Source organism: Oryctolagus cuniculus, chromosome 17, assembly GCF_051225735.1.
Source record: "Oryctolagus cuniculus isolate XC-2025 breed Fujian yellow rabbit chromosome 17, ASM5122573v1, whole genome shotgun sequence".
NCBI lineage: Eukaryota > Metazoa > Chordata > Mammalia > Lagomorpha > Leporidae > Oryctolagus > Oryctolagus cuniculus.
Genome location: NC_142883.1, coordinates 21,066,612 through 21,086,597, shown reverse-complemented (window position 1 = coordinate 21,086,597; position 19,986 = coordinate 21,066,612). Strand labels below are relative to the sequence as shown.

Below are 19,986 nucleotides of genomic sequence, written 5' to 3'. Positions count from 1 at the left end.
GCTGAGCCCACCTCCCTTATGCTCCTGCCACTGAGGTGGAAGGCAGGGAAGTGGTGAGCTCCCCCGGCACGGCTCCATCCCAGGGCCTCGCTCCCACGTGGCCCCGTCCTACCCTGGAGCGGAACACACTGCCTGGTACCCGTGGGAGCTCGGTCAGGGTTTGTGAATGAAGCAAGGGACCCTGAGACCACCGCCTCATCCCAGCTGCCCTAGCGAGACTAGCTGAGGTGCTCGGGGAAGACAGAGCTGAGGCCAGGGCCGGGGGCCGGGAGAACCGAAGGCCCAGGCCCTCGCTTACAGGGAGTCAGCAGGGAGGACTCCAGGCTGATTCAGGGGCATCTCGAACAGGCACCCTCACGGGGGCCGTCTTGGGCCTGCCCGGGCGCCGTCTTTCGCCACTGCATCCTCCGCCTCCGGCACTCAGCAGCTCTCTTAACGTCCCCGACCTCCCTGGCAGGTGCCTTGGCTTCCTTGCAGGCGTGCAGGGCCATCTGGGGCCAACCAGCCCTCCTTCCTGGCTTGCACAGTTTTGCCTCCCCCCTTCCCCCTTTCCCGCTGGGACTGAGGACCTTGACATTGGCTGAGTCTGCTGGGGGAAGACATCCTGAGCACAAATGAGAGCTTCGGGCTGGGATGCTGGGAGCTGCCATAGCCCCGGATGTCAGGAACACACAGGGACATGCATGAGCCTCTGGGGGACAGGGACTAGAAGCCCCAGATTGTGGGCAGAAGTTCTAATAGTAACCTCACCTCCATCCCCTGCCAGGCAAGGCTGGGATGTGCATTGTTAAGATCGGAAGGGCTGCAGGAAACAGCTTCAGTGGGAGAGGGGAGTCGCTGATGTCAGCACACCCGGGAGGGTACCCTGGGCTTGGGGCACCGCGTCACGGCTCTTACGATGACATGGGGCTAATAAAGTGGCTGAAATGCTTCACGTTGTACTGATCTCAGCACTAAGCAGCCAAGCATACCAAGAGGGACAGCAGATGAGGGCTGTGTACCTGTCGCCACGTTGGAATCATGGAAAAAGGTCTTCATCGGGGGACCAAGCAAAACTCCCACTGCAGGTCTCTAGCATGCCACACAGGGGCACCGAGACCCTGTCATCCCCGGGGTCACACAAGGTCAAGCAACCCCCATTTATCAGCCCAAGAGCCCTCCGCACTCCCCACCCCCACGGAGACAAGAAACAGCCACAGCAAAACCACGCACATCAGACTGGGAGCCAGAGCGAGTTGCTTTATTGTCCTGCCAGCACAGCTCTCTGCTGCATTTCAGAAACTACTGGAACACACCCAGAAGGCAGGCCTGAGCGTGGTAAGGAGCTGAGGCCTTCTTAGCCACAGGCTCCGAGGAACCGTGGGCGAGCATTCGCGGCGAGCCCTCTCAGCCCGACCGGGGCCGCGGGCTCTGCAGGGGCACACGCAAGGGCCAGGGCACGGAAGCCAGGGCAGCAGCTTTCAGAAGCGGCCCCCCGGGCAGGGCACGCAGACAGGGCGGGGGCTGCTGGCTGCGCAGACCACCCCAGGGCTGCAGGAGGCCGCAGGAAGACAGGGGAGGCAGGACTTGGAGGGCGAGTAGTCAGGGGCACACGGGTTGCAGGGGAGCCTAGAAGAAAGAAAGGAGGAAAAAAAAGTGATTCTCCAGGTACTGTTTTCAGCTCAGAGCCAATGCCAGGATCTGCTACGTGGAGGAGGAAGCTGATCCTGCCCTCACTTTACCCAAGAGGAAGCGCACACACACACACACACACACACACCCCGCTCCAGAGGCCGGCTGGAGTCCAGGGAGGAGTTTGTGATAAGAGGGGGACTGGAGCCCAGGGCTGTCTCTCCCGGAGCCTTGTGGATGGCACGCAGCAAGCCAAAGCCCAGGCAGTGAGTGAACTCACTTGCAGTCCTCGCTCTCCAGCAAGCCCCGGTACGTGCTGATCTCGCCCTCCAGCCGGGCCCGCACGTCCAGCAGCACCTGGTACTCCTGGTTCTGCCGCTCCAGGTCCGCCCGGATCTCACCCAGCTGCGACTCCACGTTGCTGATCATGCACTGCATCTGGGCCAGCTGAGAGCCGTAGCGGGTCTCCGTCTCCGCCAGTGTGGACTCCAGGGCGTCCCTCTGTCCATAGGGAGGAGGAGGGTTAGAGGTCAGAGGGGGAGCAAGGAAGAGCCACTGGGGTCTTAGTGAGGCCCCAGAATCCAGAATGGAAGCTCAGGGACTCGCCTGGCAATCAGACATCTCAGTCCGGAGGCGCTGGTTACCCCCGCAGCCCTCCGTGACCTTGTGCATATCTCCCTGGTAGCTGTCTGCCTACTCGCAGGCAGGAGCTGATGCCCAGACACGTTGGCTGCTCCAGGCCTTTTATCTTTTACCACGGGGGCATCCGTGACTGGGGCTTGGCCCCCGCTTCCCTCTCCACTGCACAGACAAGCCCTGATGCTCAAGAACCTGCCCCCGACCCCAGAGCATGGACGCCGGGGCCTGCAACACCCAGCCTTGGTCCGGCCACACCTCCTCCCAGCCTCAGGGCTCACCATGCTCTGCTGGGCCTGCAGCTCGATCTCCAGGGCGTTGACCGTGCGTCGCAGCTCAATGAGCTCGGCCTGGCAGGACTGCAGCTGCTCTGAGCTGGACACCACCTGCTTGTTCAGCTCCTCGGTCTGCAACGCACACACACACACACACACACCCCTAGTCAGGACACTGAGGTCTACAGGGGCCACTCAGAATCACCAGCCAAAAACCTTCCAGATGACCCAGTCCAACCTGTCCACTGCACCCCTGAGGACAGCAAATCCTGCAGGGATTCAGCTGGGCTTCCCGAGTCAGAGCCCGGGACCGTGGCTGTGCCACCTGCAGGGTCCCTCTACTGCGCCGGCCGCAGCCCCGTCTACCTGGGTGTCAAACCAGTCTTCAGCGTCTCGGCGGTTGTTCTCCACCAGGGTCTCGTACTGGCACCTCATCTCATCCAGAACGCGGTTCAGGTCAACAGGAGGGGCGGCGTCCACCTCCACGTTGAGCCGGTCACCAAGCTGGCAGCGCAGCGAGTTCACCTCCTGTGCACAGACAGACAGGGTCAGCGCGAGCTTTCCCAGCCGCGGCCGCCCCCTGCGCCCCTCGGCGTCACCTGCTCCCCATGCTCACCTCCTCGTGGTTCTTCTTGAGGCAGAGCAGCTCCTCCTTCAGGGACTCCACCTGCGCCTCCAGGTCGGCCTTGCACAGGGTCAGATCGTCCAGGATCCTGCGCAGGCCGTTGATGTCCGCCTCCACCAGCTGCCGCAGGGACACCTCCGTCTCGTACCTGCAGGGGCAGAACGGGGCACCTGCAGCCACGTTTCCTTCTTGCATCTAAGTCGGGTCCCACCCCACACTGGCCAGGAGCTCCGAGCCCTGCCTTCAATCCCTCCGTAACTGACAGCACCCAAAGCCCGAGTCCAGGCTCCCCCAGCTCCCGCCCAAGGGGCGAGCAGGGCGACGCACTTGGTCCGGAAGTCGTCGGCCGCCAGCTTGGCATTGTCGATCTGCACCACCAGCCTGGCGTTCTCGGCCTTGCTGCACAGGGTCTGGGGGCGTAAAGAAGTGACTTCAGGGCAGTGCAGGACACTGTGCTGACAGGGGCTGCCTCTGGAGGGGGCAAGTCACCCCTTCTGGGCTCCACGGGTCTCGTGGACATGCCACAGGAACAGGCCACGGAATCTCCTCCAAAGCAGAGCCCCCAGGACCCGTGTGCGGGGGTTAGAGAGAAGGGCAGGGGCGTGCTGCCTGGCCTGGGGGAACAAGGCTTTTCCCTTCTTCCTGTCTTGCCAGCCACGGGGCGCCCAGGGCAGCTCATTGCTAACAGTGTGCATGGGGAGTCTCCGCTCCTGAGTGGGGCCGGGCAAGAAGCAAACTTCTCTGACAGGCGTCTCCTTCCGCCAGTCACTTACGGGAAACCTGACCTGCACCAACCTAACAAATCCAATCTCTTCATCAAATAACGAGAAAATTAAAACTCAGGGAGGCGGATGGTAGCATCCAAGGTCACCCAGGCAGTCAGTTCATAAACCTCTACTCAAGCTCAGGCGCCACTGATTGCCGTTAATTGTCTTCACCAGCTGAGCCTCGGTGTTCCCATCTGTAAAATGGGCTCACGACATCCCTGAGGCCACAGACATGGAATATGCTTTATGACCTCCCAAGTGTCCCGTGTTTTGGGCTTCCAGCTCAGAGCTGACGCCACCAGGCTCCCGGGCAGCCAAGGCCACACTCTGGACCCCTCACCTTCTTCTGGAGCTCCTCGATGGTCTGGAAGTAGGACTGGTAGTCAGGGCACATGTAGGGCACCTGCTGCTCACACCACTCCCGGATGCGGCTCTCCAGGCTGGTGTTCTCCTGCTCCAGCTGCCGCACCTTCTCCAGGTAGCTGGCCAGGCGGTCGTTCAGGAGCTGCATGGTCTCCTTCTCGCTGCCCGTGAGAACACCCTCCCCATACCAGCCCCCACCTGCGCCATAGCCCGTGGCGAAGCCTCCGGCGGGGAGGCAGAGGGCGGGGAGGCAGCTGGCCACCCTGTAGCTGCTTCTGCCCAGCCCCGCGGAAGACACGGAGAAGCTCCGTGCCCCGCGGGAGAGGCTCGGGAGCTTGCAGGAGCTGCTGGAGTACACGGCGGACACGCGAGGGGAGCCCCCCCGGGCCCCGCCCGGGCTCTTGAGAGACCCCGCAGAGAAGCTGGCCTTGAGGCACTTGGAAGCCATGGCCACCGCCGCCCAGATGGGAGTGACAGATCCCGGAGGCCACGCGCCCTGGAGCGGGGACGCGGCTGCCGGCCTGGATTTATATCTGCGCCCCACTGGGCGTGGGCCGCCTTCACAGGGTACTTTCTCCTCGTTAAAGTTAATGCCACTTTCTGTCCAAACCCCTCATTAACCTGTGGTTTAGCTACCCATGAACATTTCCCGGCCTCGTTAAAGCAGGAGCCCTGCGGGTCAGGGGGCCGCCTGTGGCTGGGAAGAGCCCAAGCCTCCACCAGCTCTTCAAAGGGGCCTGTCGCCCAGGCCCCGGCCTCAGCCTCCTCGCTAAGCAGGTGTGGGCACACCGCCACCGCCCTGACTTTCCCCAGCCCCGGCTCATTCACCAGCCCCAGGCCGTGCAGCCAGCGGCTGGGAGATGGGAGAGCAAGCCCTGGTGCTGAGGCTCTTGTTTGTGGCCAAGGAGACACAGAAGGCCCTCGCTGTGGCCAGGAGACTGGCAGTGCCGGTTTCCCCAGGCCTGTTCTGGCTCTGGTGGGGACAGCCCCCATTGGCTGGGGAACCTCGGACCTGGGCAAAATGGGACAGCTGGTCCCCCTAGGCATGGCAGAGGCTTCCTGGACACATCCCTACTCCCTCCTTGCCAGGAGATCTGGTTGTGTCCAGTCAAAATGATGAGAGTCTGGTTCACCAAGCGCCTGCCCGTGGCAGGCCCAAGATCCCTGTGTGTCTTAGCCAGGCTTGGCTTCTGGGTGAAACCCACAGCACTGCTCTGTGAGCCTGAGCTCGGCTGAAGCTGGCAAGGCTCGGACATGGCACAGTTTCCGCAGGGTCCCCCGTGGCGACGGGCACAGCCGGAGCATCAGCTCGAGTCGGACTCTCTCTGCCACACTGCCCCATCTCCACCTGTGCTCTGGAACCTGGTCCTGGGCTGCTCGAGGTCCCCAGGGAGCAGGGAAAACAAACAGGAGCCCGTGAGGGGGGCGGGGCTCCCCAGGGACGTGGCCCGCAGTCCCGGGCAGCACAGGCTTTCTGTCACATGTAAACTTGGGGGTTCAAACCCCATCCCCACCACAGCCCAACCATGCAGCTGCAGGAAGTGTGAACTGAGTTGGAAGTGTCTGGAAGAGCAGCTGTTGTTATTGGCAGTCTTGCACAAGCCGAGTCTGAGATTGGCATTGCGAAGTGGCTGTCACCGTGGCCTGTGGAGGGGCTCTGAGCACATGGCCCATCAGCCCCGGGCCAGGTGTGTGTGCCTGGGGCCCCCTGAGATAGAGCTCCGTGAGTCACTGTGCCCCACCCACCCAGCACAAACCCTGGGGCCCCTTGGCTGCCTCTGCCTCCCCTTCCCTGGGGAACTGAGCCCCGGTGCAAAGGGTGCAGCTGAGCTGAGTGCCTGGCCAAGTCTCCGTGGTGCTTGCTTTGCCCACCCGTGTGGGCGTAGGCTGCAGGGTGCGCTCTGGGCTCAACAAGGGTCACCCGGGAGCCACGGGGCCCCAAGAAGCCGCAGCAAGAAGGTGTGAGAAGTCCTGCGCTGTTTGCAGAGCCCCAGGGATGGCGTGGGTTCCCGGGCAGCGCGCCACACCTGGGCCAGCCAGAGGGGAGTCCAGCGCTGTTCATCTCCACCCTGTGAACAGTGAGGCATCAGCCATCCTTCACTGGGCACTGGGTCCCTGCCAGGCCCTGTGTGGTCCTCTCTCCATCTCTCATTGGTTCGCCCAGCAATCCCATGAGCTGGGCATCCCTTACAGCCCCACTGGGTGGCTGAGTAAGCTGAGGCTTGGGATGGTTCCGAAACCTGCCGGAGGTCACACCGCTACTGTGCAGAGCTAGCATTTGTACGGCCCGTGAGCCCCGCATCCGCCCCGCAACACAGATGCCGGTGGAAAGGTATCAACTCCCACAGGAGGATCCCGTGGCCAGGCTGGCAAACGCCTGACCCAGGGTCCATCTGGGCTTCACAAGGAGACCAAAGACCAGACCCAGGGGGGCGGCGTGTGGTGCAGCGCCTGTGAGTCGGCATCCACATGAGTACCCGGCTGCTCCTCTTCCCTTCCAGCTCCCTGCTAATGCGCCTGGGAAAGCAGCAGAGGATGGATGGCCCAAGTGCTTGGGCCCCTGCAACCATGTGGGAGACCTGGAAGAAGCTCCAAACTTCAGCCTGGCCCAGCCACAGTCATTGCAGCCATTTGGGGAATAAACCAGCAGATGGAAAGTTCTCGTTCTCTCTCCCTCTCTCCCTCTCTCCCTCTCTCCCTCTCTCACTCTCTCCCTCTCCTCCTCTCTCCCTCTCCCTCTCTCCTCTCTCTGTAACTCTGCCTTTCAAATTTCAAATAAATAAAAATGAATCTTTAGAAAAAAGAAACACAGGGTACCGGCCAGGTCTCTGCCTCTTCCTTCTGTGTGAGCTGAGGGCGAGTGACTGCCCTCTCTGGGCTGTGCTGGGAACTGAGGAGTGAGGCAGAGGGACAAAGGGGCCAGCTGTGGGCCCTCAGACCTCCCCCAGGCGGCATCCAGGGCCTGGCACAGCGAGCCCCATGCCCAGACCTGCCCAGCTCAGCCAGCAGAAGGCAGGGCACCCTGAACCCTGCTCACGTCAGCTGTCCCCTCACCACACTCCGTGTCCGAGACCTCCACTCCACGTGTCGGGCGCATGGATCCACCTGCCCCCCTCTTCCCCTCCCAGCTCACCCCAGCTCGCCACCCTGGTGCTGATGGCTCAGGCAGGCTGCCTGGCCCTCCCTGGTTGGTCCTGGGGTGCCCCTGCCTTGAGGTGCCCCTAGTGTTGGAGCTGGGCAAGGATGGGGGGAAATTGAAAGAAAAACAATGAAGCAGCCGGCCCAGGCAGGGCTATGAAGGAAGCTAGCGTGGGAGCCTGAGCCTCATCTCGGCCTCCCTGGGGTGGGTGCCCCTGGGCAGGGCTGAGCTGGGAGCAATGGCCAGCGCACAGCCACACGGGACTGTGTCTGTTCCCATGGACTGGGACCTGAGGCACCCCCTTTGTTAAATACCTTCATCGCTCAGCCACTTCCTGCAGCTCAGAGCTAGAGCAGACAGACCTGAAGCCAAACCCCACAACGTATGGCAACCCCTGCTCAGACACCGGGACCAATGAACCACGTGGGAATCCACAGTCAGCCAGGGCGGTGGTTGCTATGCTGAGAGAATGCACTTTATTGGGTGAGGGTCCAGAGAAGTCTGGTTTTGCCCGGCATAGAGGCCCTGGTAGGTCCAGAAACACAGCATGAGGATTTTTTGGTAGAAAAGCCAGCAGAGCGTGGGGGTCAGAGGTGGAAGAAGAAATGGAGTGGGGGACGCAGCATCTCTCTAGGGAAGGGAGGTGTCACTCAGCAGCCAGGGGCCGCAGGGGTCGAAGGTCACAGCGGGTGGGGCAGCAGGTGCTCCCTGGAGATGGCCTTCCCATCTCTCATCTCCTCAGTGATGCTGCGGACCTGGGTGCTGACCCAGGCACCGGGGACGGGGGCACAGAGGGGACGTAAGGGACTCTGACACAGGCTTGTCTGCCGGTTCCGTGGCACGAGGATGGACGGGAAGCCTGAGGACACAACACCGCACAGGCTACGGTGGGCTCCAGGGCAAGGCTGAGACGTGTTGAAGCAAGGCGGGTGGAGAGTGACAACGAGCGGCCCCCCGGGCAGTCAGTGCCTCGGAACCCCACCGAGGGTGCGAGGATGGGGCTGCGGGATGCAGGACGGAGACCAGGAACCTCCGCCCAGCCAGGTGCCGGACGGGCTGTGAGCTGGGCTGTAACCGAAGCCCGCAACCGGGGGCCTCCCCAGTGGCTGTGGCTCCATCCCCTCCACCTGTGCAACAGTCACTGCAGGGACCCGAGGCCCCCAGTCTGCCCTTGGCCCCGCCCCATCCCAGGGCCCCGCCCACCTGCAGTGCTGGCCCTCCAGCAGGCGGGGGTAGGTGGCCGTTCCCACTCCAGCCTGGTCTTCCCGCCCAGCACCTGGTACCTGGTTCTGCCACTCCAGGTCGCAGTGCTCCAGGCCGGCTGCGTCTCCACGCTGCTGGGCATGCCCTGCATCTAGGCCAGCTGGTACCAGGCCTCGGTCCCCGCCGGGGTGGACTCCAGGGAACTCTGCTGCAACGGGAAAGAAGAGCTGCCCACACGGGAAGCAATCCCACCCCAGACACCCCACAGCCCCGAGAATGGCTGGTGATCATGGCCTGTAAGAGCTGCGCACTGAGGCTGGTGACCCAGGGCCTCGCACCATGCTCTCCTAGGTCTTCAGCCCACTCTCCAGGGCTTGACCATGAACTTGGCCTGGCATGACTGCTCCAAGATGGACATCACCTGCTGGGTCAGCAACACGGAGCATAAGCAGAGTGTGGTCAGACAAGGGAAGCTCCTGTAAAGGGTGACCTCCCCTGGGGAGCGTGGAGCCCTGGGCTGCCCCAGCCCCACCTGGGTGTTGAGCCAGGCCTCCGTGTCTCTGCAGCTGTTCATCAGGGCCCCCTACTGGCACTGTATCTCATCTAGGACCTCGCTGAGATCCAGCGGGGGTGCAGCGTCCACCTCCACGTTCAGTGGGTCCCCACGTTGGCCACGGAGCACGCTGACTTCCTGCAGCAACTGCGTGAGATGGCATAAGGTTGTGTGAAGGATGCTGGCCTGGGGTCCACACGACCTGGCTGCAAGCCTCCTCCGTCAGCTGCCAGCTGGGCGACATCGGAGAAGATGTCCTCATGGGCATTTACCAACCACCTCTCAGAGAATTTGGGAGACTTAGTGAGATCACATAAACACCAGGCAAACAGAACCGTGATTATCCACACAGTGCAGCCCGCAGGGAGATGCAGCGTCAGCAGCAGGAAGGTGGGTGCTCTGCGGACCTCTTTGTGCCTCAGTCTTCTCATCTGTAGAATGGAGCTGGCAGTAGTCTAGACGTCCTGGAGTTCTTGTGAGGATGGAACGAAGCGAACATGAAATGCAAAATGCTCCAGGGATGCTGGCACACGGTGAGCTCAGGGCCGGCAGTGGCTCCCGGAGCTGGACAGAGAGGTCAGGCGGCCACGCGGCACCAGCCTCACCGCCTCGTGCTTCTTCTTGGGGCACAGCAGCTCCTCTTTCAGGGACTCCCCGGCACCTCCAGGTCGGCCTTGCACAGGGTCGGCTCGTCCAGGATCCTGTGCAGGCCGTTGACGTCGGCCTCTGTCAGCTGCTGCAGGGACAGCACCGTCTCGTACCTGCACACAGAGAACACGAAGGCTTGCAGCTAAGGAAGCCGTGCACAGAAAGCGACTGCGGCTGACCCGTGGTCCAGAGCAAGGTGGGCCTTCCCAGGACCCGGAGGGACCCCGGGTCTATGCCCCATTTTCCCACGGACAGCTCTGCCTGGCCTTCTGCCCACCCCAGCAGCCGCCAAGGCAGACACAGAGGTGGGGGAGCAGCACAGCGACCCGTCCCCAGTCAGGCCCACTCACTTGGTCCGGAAGTCACCCGCCACCAGCTAGGAGCTGTCACTTTGCAGGACCAGCCTGGCATCCTCAGACTTGGCCAGCAGGAACTGAGGGACAAGAGGTCTCACGTGAGCCGGGGTAGGCTCAACAGTGGGGTGGGGGGCACCCAGCTCACAGAGGTCATGCTTCCAAGGGAGGGCAGCACCTTCCGCATTTCTAGCCTGGAACCCCCAGTGTGGAGGAGCACCCCAAGGAGCTCCCACGGCCACCTGGGCTCAGCCTGTGTGATCGCAGGAAAGTGGCTGGACCTCTCAGAATTCAACCTGCACGTCTGTTAAATGGGGCAGTAATACCCATGTCTCCAATAAATAAGCCAGTCGGTGGGAGAGCGTTGGGCACAGGAAGGTCTTGGTCCACATTCCTTCCCTTCCTAGAGCCGAGACCGTGAGAGAAAGGGAGGAAGGGCTGGCAACAGCAAGAGCTGAGCAGAGAAGCCTGGGGCCCAGGAAACCCAGGCCCTGGGGAGAGAGGCTTGTGCGGCCAGGGGGGTGCCCTAAAAGCCACAGTTCCTCCTGGAAGTGCTTGGGGTGAGATAGGCGGACCCCTCCCGGAAGCTGGGCTGCTCACTGGGGAGAGCCTGGGTCCCCGTTGCCTTCCGCTGGAGCTGCTCCACGGTCTGGGAGCAGGACGGCAGTCCCCGCGGGTGCACGGGATCTGAGACGCGCTCCGCCCCCCGCGTCGTCTCCAGCTCCGCGTTCTCGCGCTCCGGCTGCCGCACCTTCTCCAGGCAGCTGGCCAGGCGGTCGTTCAGGAACCGCATGGTCTCCTTCCGGCCGCCATTGAAGGACCCTCGCAGAGCAGCCCCCACTGCCAGCCAAGCCTCAGCGGTGGTGGGAGGAGGGCGGGGTGGGGGGGGGTCATCCAGCAAGCAGGCAGGAGCCAGGCAAGCAGCTCCCGGGGCCACAGAGATCCCGCCTGAAAGGGAGAGAGGGACCCTGCAGCACCAGCAGGACCCGAGACCCTGCAGGAGCCCACAGACTGGAGGGAGGACCCCGAGAGAGGCCCGTGACGGGCCAGGTGGAAAAGGCCAGGGGGCAGAGCTCGGTGGCCATTGCGCTAGCAGAGGAAGACTGCAGCTGAGCCAGGGGCTCGGGTCCTGGCCTCTTGCAGCCTCCTGGAGTGTTTATATGCACTCTGTGGGCTGTTGGCACGTCTCACAGCTTTTTTTTTTTTTTTTAAGATTTATTTATTTATTTATTTGAAAGGCAGAGTTACAGGAGACACAGAAACAGAGATCTTCCAAATCCCCAAATGGCTGCAAAGGCTGGAGCTGGGCTGATCCGAAGCCAGGAGTTAGGAGCTTCTTCCAGGTCTCCCACATGGGTGCAGGGGCCATCCTCCATCACTTTCCCAGGCACATTAGCAGGAAGCTGGATCGAAGCAGCTAAGACTTGAGCCGGCGCCCATATGGGATGCCAACGCGGCAGGCAGCAGCTTTACCCACCACACCTCAGGGCCGGCACCTCGTCTTGTGTCTTTTGCTCTTGAAAAAGCCTATTCCTATCCCCAAAAGCTCATCTCCTCAGAATGGGACCTTTGCGACTCACCCAGAAAGCTTTGCCTTGTTAAGAAAAAAAAAATAGTGAACTTGGTTTGCTAAGTCAGGACTCAGCTGCTGTCATTTCTCGAAGAATGTGAATTTTCGTGCCACTTCAAAAGGCTGTGCGCCAGACCCATAAGTGAGAGGAGGTCTAACACATGTGACATGTGGGTCCTGCCCCGGCTGCCTTCCCCCGAGGAGCCTGATCTGTGCACGGTCACCTCCAGACACTGCCCACACCCCTCACGGCTGCTGCTCTCGGCCTGGGCCATGGAGTGGGGGGAAGGGAGCAAGAGCAGCCGACGTATGTGCAGCACCTGCCAGGAGCCGGGCTTGATGCTACTTCACCTCACGGCAATCCTGGGAGGTGGCTGAGATTGGCTGTTTCAGCAGTGTGGAAACCGAGGCTCAGAATGGGCAAAAAAAAAAAAAAAAAAGCCTTGCCCATGCCCAGAGTGAACAGGAAGTGAGGAGCCGAGCTTGTGTGTGAAGCCGGGCACACACCAAGCCCCCTGCTCTGGTCCCACTGCTGCCCGGCACAACCGGGGCCAGGTCTGAGCGCCCCGAGCTCAGGGACCAAAGACCTAGGGCTCCGATCCCGGCTTTGCTGCTCGTCCCCGCCATGCGGACGCGTCACTTTCTCCCTGGAATCCCTCAAGTCCCCTGCTGGAACAGATTGGATCGTCGCCCTCTTCTGCCAGCTCCGTGACTTGGGAATGAAGAGAAGTAAACGTGTTCTGAAAGCCACTGGTCTGCAGAGGCTGGTCTGTGGGAGGGCACGCTTTGATGATGGCCTACGGCTGTGGCCAGCCGAGATTCACGGGGTGAGCATTCGGGGGGAGGGGGCCGCTGGAGGCGTGGCCCTCACATCCCATGCAGGAGAAGAGGGCACCCTGTCACTGGTCCCCAGGCCATCCCTGACCACCCCAGCAGCCAGAGTCTCCGGCCACATGGAATCCACCTGCCTGCACCCCCGAGGGGGGCCTGGTGCTTCCTCTGTGGCCTTCCATTGTCTGAACCTCGGAGGTGGACTCAGGACCCCCGGCCAGCCCACTCCAGCCCTCCTCCCCCCAGAATAGCTCACAGAGGTGGACAATGGCAGGTGCTTGGGGCAAAGAAGGAATAAACTGGATGAAAGCAAACCAAACACCGCCACACAGAGAGGAAGCTGAGAATTAAAGGCCAAAGGCAAGCCAGGTCCTTGTGCCTTGAAACTCGGATCCTCTCCAGGGCTGGGGACCCTGCTCCTCTTCTCCCACCAGGGCAGGGGGCTTGTGGTTGGCAAGACTGGCATTTACAGGAGCATTTATGTGCTTCTAGTGTTGCAATTCCCCAACCTCTTAAAAGGCTTTATAAGCTTCTCTCTGGGATTACTCACGGAGGATTGGCTGTGAGGAGCAGACCTGGCTCCATGCAGTGGGCGTCTCTCCCCGGGAGTCCACTCCACGAGGCCCTCCTGGGAGTGGCCGTGGGGGCAGCTGCCCTCCACAGCTCCAGCTGCCCTGGTAGGACCTGGGATTAGACGGGGGCAGGGTCTCTCAGCCTGGGCACCGTGGACATGGGGGCCAGGCAATCTTTGTTGGGGTGGTGGGGAGGGGGGCTGTCCTGTGCATTATAAACTGCTGAACGATGGCCTTCGCCTTTACCACCAGATGCCGACAGCCGTGCCCCAGTCGTGAGAGCTGGAAATGTCTGCAGATGGTGCCAAATGTGCCTGCAGACGGGGTAGAGGGGGGGTCAACGGCAAAACCACCTCCCACTGAGAACCGCCACACTAGCTGGATGACCAGGGCTCTGGCCCCCTCCCACATGCAGCCCAAGACCGCTTGCCTCAGTTTACCTCACTTATGACGCTGAGTGCTGGTCCTGCAAAACGGACCCCAAAGGCAGCCTTCACCAAGTGCTTCGCACAGCCTATCTCCATCCGGGGTCCTGGTGGGCACCTGAAGCTAACACTCCCATAGTCTGTGCTTTTCCGTTTTAATCTTTGCACTGTGAGATGCACGTCTGAGGCCGAATCCCAGTTTCTCTCAGCACAAGCAGAGCAGCAGGTGTCTGCTGTGCCCATGACATCTCCCCTCACCCTCACCCGGCATCAGGAGGGCGGCCATGGGCTGGAGAGGGAGAGAAGTATGGCTTCCCTGGAGCAGGTGCACAGCTGGCCAAAGTTAAATGTTCTCAGGAGCCCTCAGTCCCTCGCCTTGGTCCACGCTGTAGATGGCATGGCCACCCCCGGAGGGAAGTGTGGAGGAGACCAGGGGCAGGAATCCCGCTGCTCTCTCCCCGCCAGCACCCAGGACCGCCGCAGGGTGGAGTGCGGCCCATGGGAACCAATGCCCAGCCGGTCTCAGAGACAAGAACCTGGACTCCCAGAGCAGCTCCTCTCCCGGGCCAGCCCAGCCCTGGAAAACATCCAAGCGTTCAGGGTTGAGTAGACCAAGGTGCCCATTCACCAGGATCTGTTTCAGAATAGGTTCCTGCTCTGACTTCATTCTGAATAATGTCAACCCCAAGTGCACGGGGCTACCATCAGGAGACCCAGGCTCCAGGCCCAGCCCTGTCCACTCTGGGCCTCAGCACCCCAGTCTGAACCAGGAAGGGCCTGGACAAGGACCTGCCATCCCATCCAGCTCAGACATGAGGGGTTTGGTGCCCAGACACGTCCTGTGGAGCCCCAGAGGTGCCTGGACGCGCCAGCGACTCCTCCCCCCAGCTCCCACAGCCCTTGTCCCTTCGCTGTCACTGATCCGCAGAGCAAAGAGGAGCTAAGCAGTCTCGAGCGCAAGGCTGGCAGGGTTTTCATTCCTCTGCAGATACCCTCAGGCCTCAGTACCTCCCATGCCCCCAGCGCCCTCACACCGCACGGTTCTCTGGGCCGCACTGTCAGCCAAGTGGCTGCACTGACCCAGAAGCGTGCAACACAGGGTACAGGGTCACGGGGATACCGAGCAGAGACTCGGCCTTGCAGAAATGGGGACTCAGAGAACACGGGGCTTGCACAGGGGCACGGGCCCTGTGCCTGGACTCAGCCAGACCTGGGTTCCAGCCACTCAGTCCACTGAGTCTCAGCACTCCCCGTAGGTGCATGGAGGTCAAAAGGCCACAGCCACAGAGTGGGGAGAACTCAGTCAAAAGGTGCTTGCTAAAGAGGCCGTCGTCCAGCCCATAGAGTCAGCCCCCAGGCGGATGCTGTTTCCAGGGCACAAACCCCAGCCCCGCTTTCAGGAGTTACTGAATCAGAAGCCTCACCTTCTAGAAAGTTGCTCAGAGAGGCAGTGACTGGGGAAGGATGTCCAGGGCTGCAGTGGTCCCCTCCACCAGGATTCCCTGTCTGACCCACATTCTAGAAGCTTCCGGAAGCCCCTCCCCCCCGCCTGCAGGCACAGGTGCTGATTATAGGGCCTCGGTGCTGACGGGATGCTCTGTCTACCATGACCGCAGCCTTGGGGGACAGCAGGTGGATGGGAGAAGCTGCTGTAGGAACAAGAAACCCCCTTGGGCTTCTCCCAAGCCCACCCTAGAAAGCCACCAACGTCAAGGTCAAGTGTGGAGTCTGTGGTTCCTTCTTCGGGCAGAAGTCTGCACCCTCAAAGTCGCCTCCATCTTGAAGCCTGGATTCTCCACGCGCACAGACCCAGGCTATCAAGCCTGTGTCTCCCTCCACCCAGCTCTGAGCAGCCCCTGCCATGAAGAGAGCACCAGGCAGAGCTGTGGCCATGCATGCAAGCAGGAAATGAGTTTTCCAAGGAGGGTCTCCTTCCCACGCTTCTCCGGGCTCTGGTCAGAACGCAGTGGGGTCCAAAGGCAACGGAGAAAGTGACAGGAGGCCCGGGGCATGCAGGCCACCGCGAGTGAACACCAACAGCTGCAAGATCACCCGAGGCCGGGGGCTTCTCCCTGTGAGCAGCCTCCCAGCCTGGCCGTCCTCTTTCTGATCCCAGCTCCTCTTCCACCCTTGAGCTCCACACACGACAGGTTCCAGAGAATTCGCTCCCTCTGAGCCTCACCTAAGAAAAGCCGGTGCTAGGGCTTCACCTCTTCAGGCCCCACTCAGCACCCCACACCCACTCCTCCACCTCCAATCAACCTCCTTTTCCCTTGGAACAAAGGATTTGTCTGTAGGATTACTGACCGCTCCCCTGCAAAGCCCAGTCACCATATATTCTGTGTTGGACGAGTACAGCCATCACTTGGGCCAAATCCACTGCCAGCTTCTATCAGGTTCCAGTACAAAAGCGCAGTAACAGGCACAGCCAGTGGGAGAAAGCATTACGCTTAAGACATTGCCAGCCATCAGTTCAATTTTTCCAGAGAATCCCAGAAAGGCCTCATGGAGTCAGTTCTGCGGGTGGAAGACTCAAGCTCCCACCCAAGGTCACAGACCTGGCAAGGGAGGGCAGGGTGGCCAGAATTAGCAAGTAAAACCACCCGCACGATTCCCCGCAGAACTTTGCTTATCGTAACGCCGATTTACTGGACGCCCTGTGTTGCGTCCAGCAACGCTGGACGGGCAAGTCTCACTGGTGGCGAGCCTCAGCCAAACCGGACGCTGCTCTTGCAACTCTCGTCCCCCTTGTGACTTGTCGCTGTGGCTGGCTGCTACAGGGGACAGGGATCTCACCTTCCCTTTGAAAGCCGGGAGCCTCTGTCCCTTTAGACCCTGGTCGCGGCAGCTGTGCTATCTTTGCCCTCAGAGGCCCGTCCCAGCCCTTGGTGACCGTCCCCTTCCCCCCCCCCCCAGCACTCCCCCCATCACAGAAGGCTTCAGCAGGGTGACTCAGACCTTCCCAGACGAGACTTGGCAAGTCTCTCCTTGCTCCGTTTCCCAGTCCCCCAGCCTGGGCCCCAAACCCCCTCCTGTCCGCCTGCCGCCTGGCCTCACCAGGCTGGGCACAGCCTGAGCACACGCAAGTGACCAAGGAGGGCTTTTGGGGGTCTTCTGGATGAGTCAGACCGTGACCCTGAGCAGCAGCTCCTCCCAGGACTCCAGGGCCTACCGGCCTCGGGATGGTCAGCGCCTGAAACAGTGCCCCTGGCACCGGGCACCTGAATCCCCATCAGACCCTGAGCTAACCCTGATTAGGCCAGAAACTCCCACCCGACCAGGCCCGGAACTGCCCAGAAATCTCACCTCTCCAAAACACAAAAGTCTTTTCTCTCCCCCCAGGGTGTGGGTTGGCAGCTGCCCAGGACATCAAGAGTCTCCTGGGGCACCCAGGGAGCCCCGGCCCCCCCGCCCGGAAGCCGTACCTCTCCAGTGTTGCAGCCCAGCTCTGCGTCCACAGCCCACGGCCCATCGTCCTCCCGTGCAGGGCCCGGCTCTTCCTGCACTGCCGCCCTGGCCCACGGCGTCCCTCTGGACAAGGCCAGGGCCTCCTGCTCAGATCCACCGAGTCCCTGACTCCCCCCACCCAGCTTTTATGGTCTGGAGAACGCCAGAGCATCAATTCCCCCCCCCCCACCATGTGCTTGGGGGACCTGTGGTTTGTGGGAGACGCACGGCCAGGCCCACTGGGAGGAAAGAGCTGGTCCCGCAGTGTCCCGCGTCCCCTCACATCAAGTGTCACTTAACTGAGCCATAAAGCGAATCTCCCGACAGCCTGTCTGATGGGAGTGGGGAGTTAGCATCACAGGGGCGGCCGGGCCGCGCGCCCGGCTCCCTTCCGGCTGGCTGCAGCCTGTCTGGCTGCAGCCCGTGGGCCCAGGCTGTCATTAGCGGTGTTTTACACCACGGCTTTTACTTTCAAGCTGCTCTGAGATCGGGGATGAAAGAAGCCACAGAGTCCTTCTGCCTCTCCATAAAAATGGGTCCAAAGCGCAAACACCAGCCACAAACACCCACCCCCAGCAGGTGCCTGCCAGCCTCAGCGCCCCCACTCTGCGGGGGGATGGAGAGGGTGGAGCGTGCCCAGCCCCTCCAAGGGAGGAAGCCCACACAGTGTGCTCCCCTCCAGCCTCCAGCAGCCCAAGGAGCATGGCCCACAAGGGCGCACGTCCCCAGGCAGCCCCTGAGCCCCGGGCTGATGTGGACAAAGTGGGGGCAGGACAGATCCCCGGCCCCAGTCCTGCTGTGACAATGCTCCCTGATCTGCCCAGGATTCCTCGGGTGGGACAGAGACATCCCCCTTGACAGGAAGACACAGGCACCCTTATCTCATACTCCAGGTCTCCCGCGGGTCTCCAGCGTCGTCATGCAAAACAGAGGGGCCACAGGCAGCCACAAGGCCCCAGGCCCGGAGTTCTGCTCTCAGCCATGCCCCGATCCCCAAGCACCCAGCTGCCTGACACAGTGCTGGGGACGGCACAGAGCCTCATGCTGGAGCCTGGCCTCTGTGGGACCAGGTCTAAGGTCCAGCCGCTCCCCCCTGGGTCCTAGCAGGTGGCCAGAGGCACTGACCTGCTTTCTGGAGTGAGACTGCCCCCTGCAGGGCCCGAGCAGGACAGACAACCCCTTGGGAGAGATCATTCACAGGGGCGGAGCCTTGCAGAGAGCGAGGAGCCAGGAGTCACACACTCTCCCCTGGGGTGTTTAGCACCTGGGATCCTGACCTGGCGCTGAGGCTGTGTTCTGTGCCCTGGCATCAGGGTCTGGGAGAGAGAGCCTGGTTACTCACCTTGACAAAGGACCAGTCCTGGAAAACCTGTTGAAACTGGGGATCCAGCTCTCGGGCTTGGTGAGTCCAGACCTCAGTCTTTCTGAGTGTGAAATGGGCACAGCAGCGCCCTCTCATGGTAAATGAAGGGTGAGGAGGGGCTCTGGAGAGCACCACGGGCGCGGTGCATGGCCACCTCTGCCTGACTCCACCCCTTCACTCAGGTGCCTCCTGTGTTACCATGCATTCATTCACCAGCCACCACAGACAGACGCAGAGCCAGGGAGCAGCCAGGTGGGCTGGGGTGGGCGTGGCTACCCGGTTCGGGCTCCAGAACCAGGCAGTATTGACCGGGCAGCCCCAATCAATGTCCACTCCCATGTGTGGCCACCCATGCAGATGACAAAGGGGCTAAACCAGAGTCCTGGATGGGAAGGGAGGACTCCCTACTCCTTGCCTCTCCCGCCGCCCAGACCAGACAGGGGAACGGCCACTCCCCAGCTCAGGGAGCTCCTGGGTTGCCTTTGGCAGAAATACCTGCCCTTGTCTCCCCATCCCCTCCTCCCCCAGTATTCCTGAAGGAGCCGCACAGGGCCTGAGACATGGCCCAGCTTTGCCCCTGTCCTCCCTGGAGTCTAGACCTGCCGGGCAAGGCTCCAGCTCCACATGGACGACCACCCCCAGCCCCCATCGAGCTCCCAAGGCCAGCTCAAGGAAAGAGGAGGCTACCCCGAAATAGCCCTGGCCTGGGTCCTTGGGGAGAGGCCTGTGCCCTGGACCCCACGGCGGTGCCTCAGGACCGGCCAGGGCAGCTCGGCTCGGACAACCCAGGCCCTTGTCTCAGGCTGGGGCGGTGCCTCCATGCTGACGGGCCTCTTTCATTTCCCGTAGCCATGTGCACTCACCCTACCCCCCGCCCCGGTCCTCTGAGCTGGACACTTAGGGAGCTCCTGTAAGAGTCTAGGTATGAGGATGGAGATGACTGCAAAGCAGACGCCCGCCCTGGCTGACCTCGTGGCCAAGCAAAGACTTAGAAAGGTCATGACCAGAGGTGTGGTTCATTGAGCACTTGCTAGGTGCCAGGGATGGTTCTAAACACTTGACTTTAACGACCTTCCAGGGTGGCAGCACGTGGCAGACCCGGCAGTGCGGCCCTGGGTCACAGAGAGGGTAACGGCACAGCCGGGGTGCGCACCAGGTCCCTGCGGCTGCACAGCCCATGAGCTTTCCAGCCTGCGCTGGCCGTCAGCACCGGGCACCCTGGGGGAGCAGCAGAGAAAACCCGCAGCAAATGGCAATGGCTGAGCTGAGCTGTGATGATCACAGGGATTTGTTGCGTGGTCGTCTCCCCCAGCACCCTGGGAGAAGCCCCTGAATTCCGTGAAGACAGACAGAGGCTGCCTTTAAGTCGGTCCCTTTCCCTCCAGGTCCCCAGGGGACACTGGGCAAAGAAGCCGCTGGCTGCGCAGGGTCACCCAAAAGGTCAAAAGGTTTGGGAATGGGTCAGGGACAAGTCCTGCTTGTCTCTAATGTTGCAGCTCCTAGCTCAGCTCCCGGCTCCTAAACTTAGACCAGGCCCCACCTCTGGCTACAGTGAGGGGAGGGGCTACTAGGGTGGGCGGGGCCTAGAGTGGGCTGTGTTTGAAG

General features: G+C 61.7%; 1 protein-coding gene and 1 pseudogene across 1 annotated transcript; both read right to left on the bottom strand.

The window, feature by feature from the left end:
- Positions 1–1,216: 1,216 nt before the first annotated feature.
- LOC100343930 (keratin, type I cuticular Ha5) lies at positions 1,217–4,780 on the bottom strand. The gene is made up of 7 exons (XM_002719379.5): positions 4,255–4,780; positions 3,475–3,557; positions 3,139–3,295; positions 2,889–3,050; positions 2,529–2,654; positions 1,892–2,112; positions 1,217–1,608 (listed from the first exon to the last, which is right to left on the bottom strand). The coding sequence occupies exons 1-7, from the start codon at positions 4,723–4,725 to the stop codon at positions 1,461–1,463; spliced, it is 1,368 nt and encodes a 455-aa protein (XP_002719425.1). The 5' UTR covers positions 4,726–4,780; the 3' UTR covers positions 1,217–1,460.
- A 3,106-nt stretch (positions 4,781–7,886) lies between these two features.
- LOC149121129 (keratin, type I cuticular Ha6-like) lies at positions 7,887–13,670 on the bottom strand (annotated as a pseudogene).
- Positions 13,671–19,986: the final 6,316 nt, after the last annotated feature.

What these genes read in the sequence shown, in the direction of transcription:
- LOC100343930 (XM_002719379.5), bottom strand. Translation starts at nt 4,725, where the DNA reads ATGGCTTCCAAGTGCCTCAAGGCCAGCTTCTCTGCGGGGTCTCTCAAG. An exon ending in TCGAGGAGCTCCAGAAGAAG is followed by an intron (nt 3,558 to 4,254) that starts GTGAGGGGTCCA and finishes TTACGCCCCCAG; the next exon opens with ACCCTGTGCAGCAAGGCCGA. An exon ending in GCCGACGACTTCCGGACCAA is followed by an intron (nt 3,296 to 3,474) that starts GTGCGTCGCCCT and finishes CTGCCCCTGCAG; the next exon opens with GTACGAGACGGAGGTGTCCC.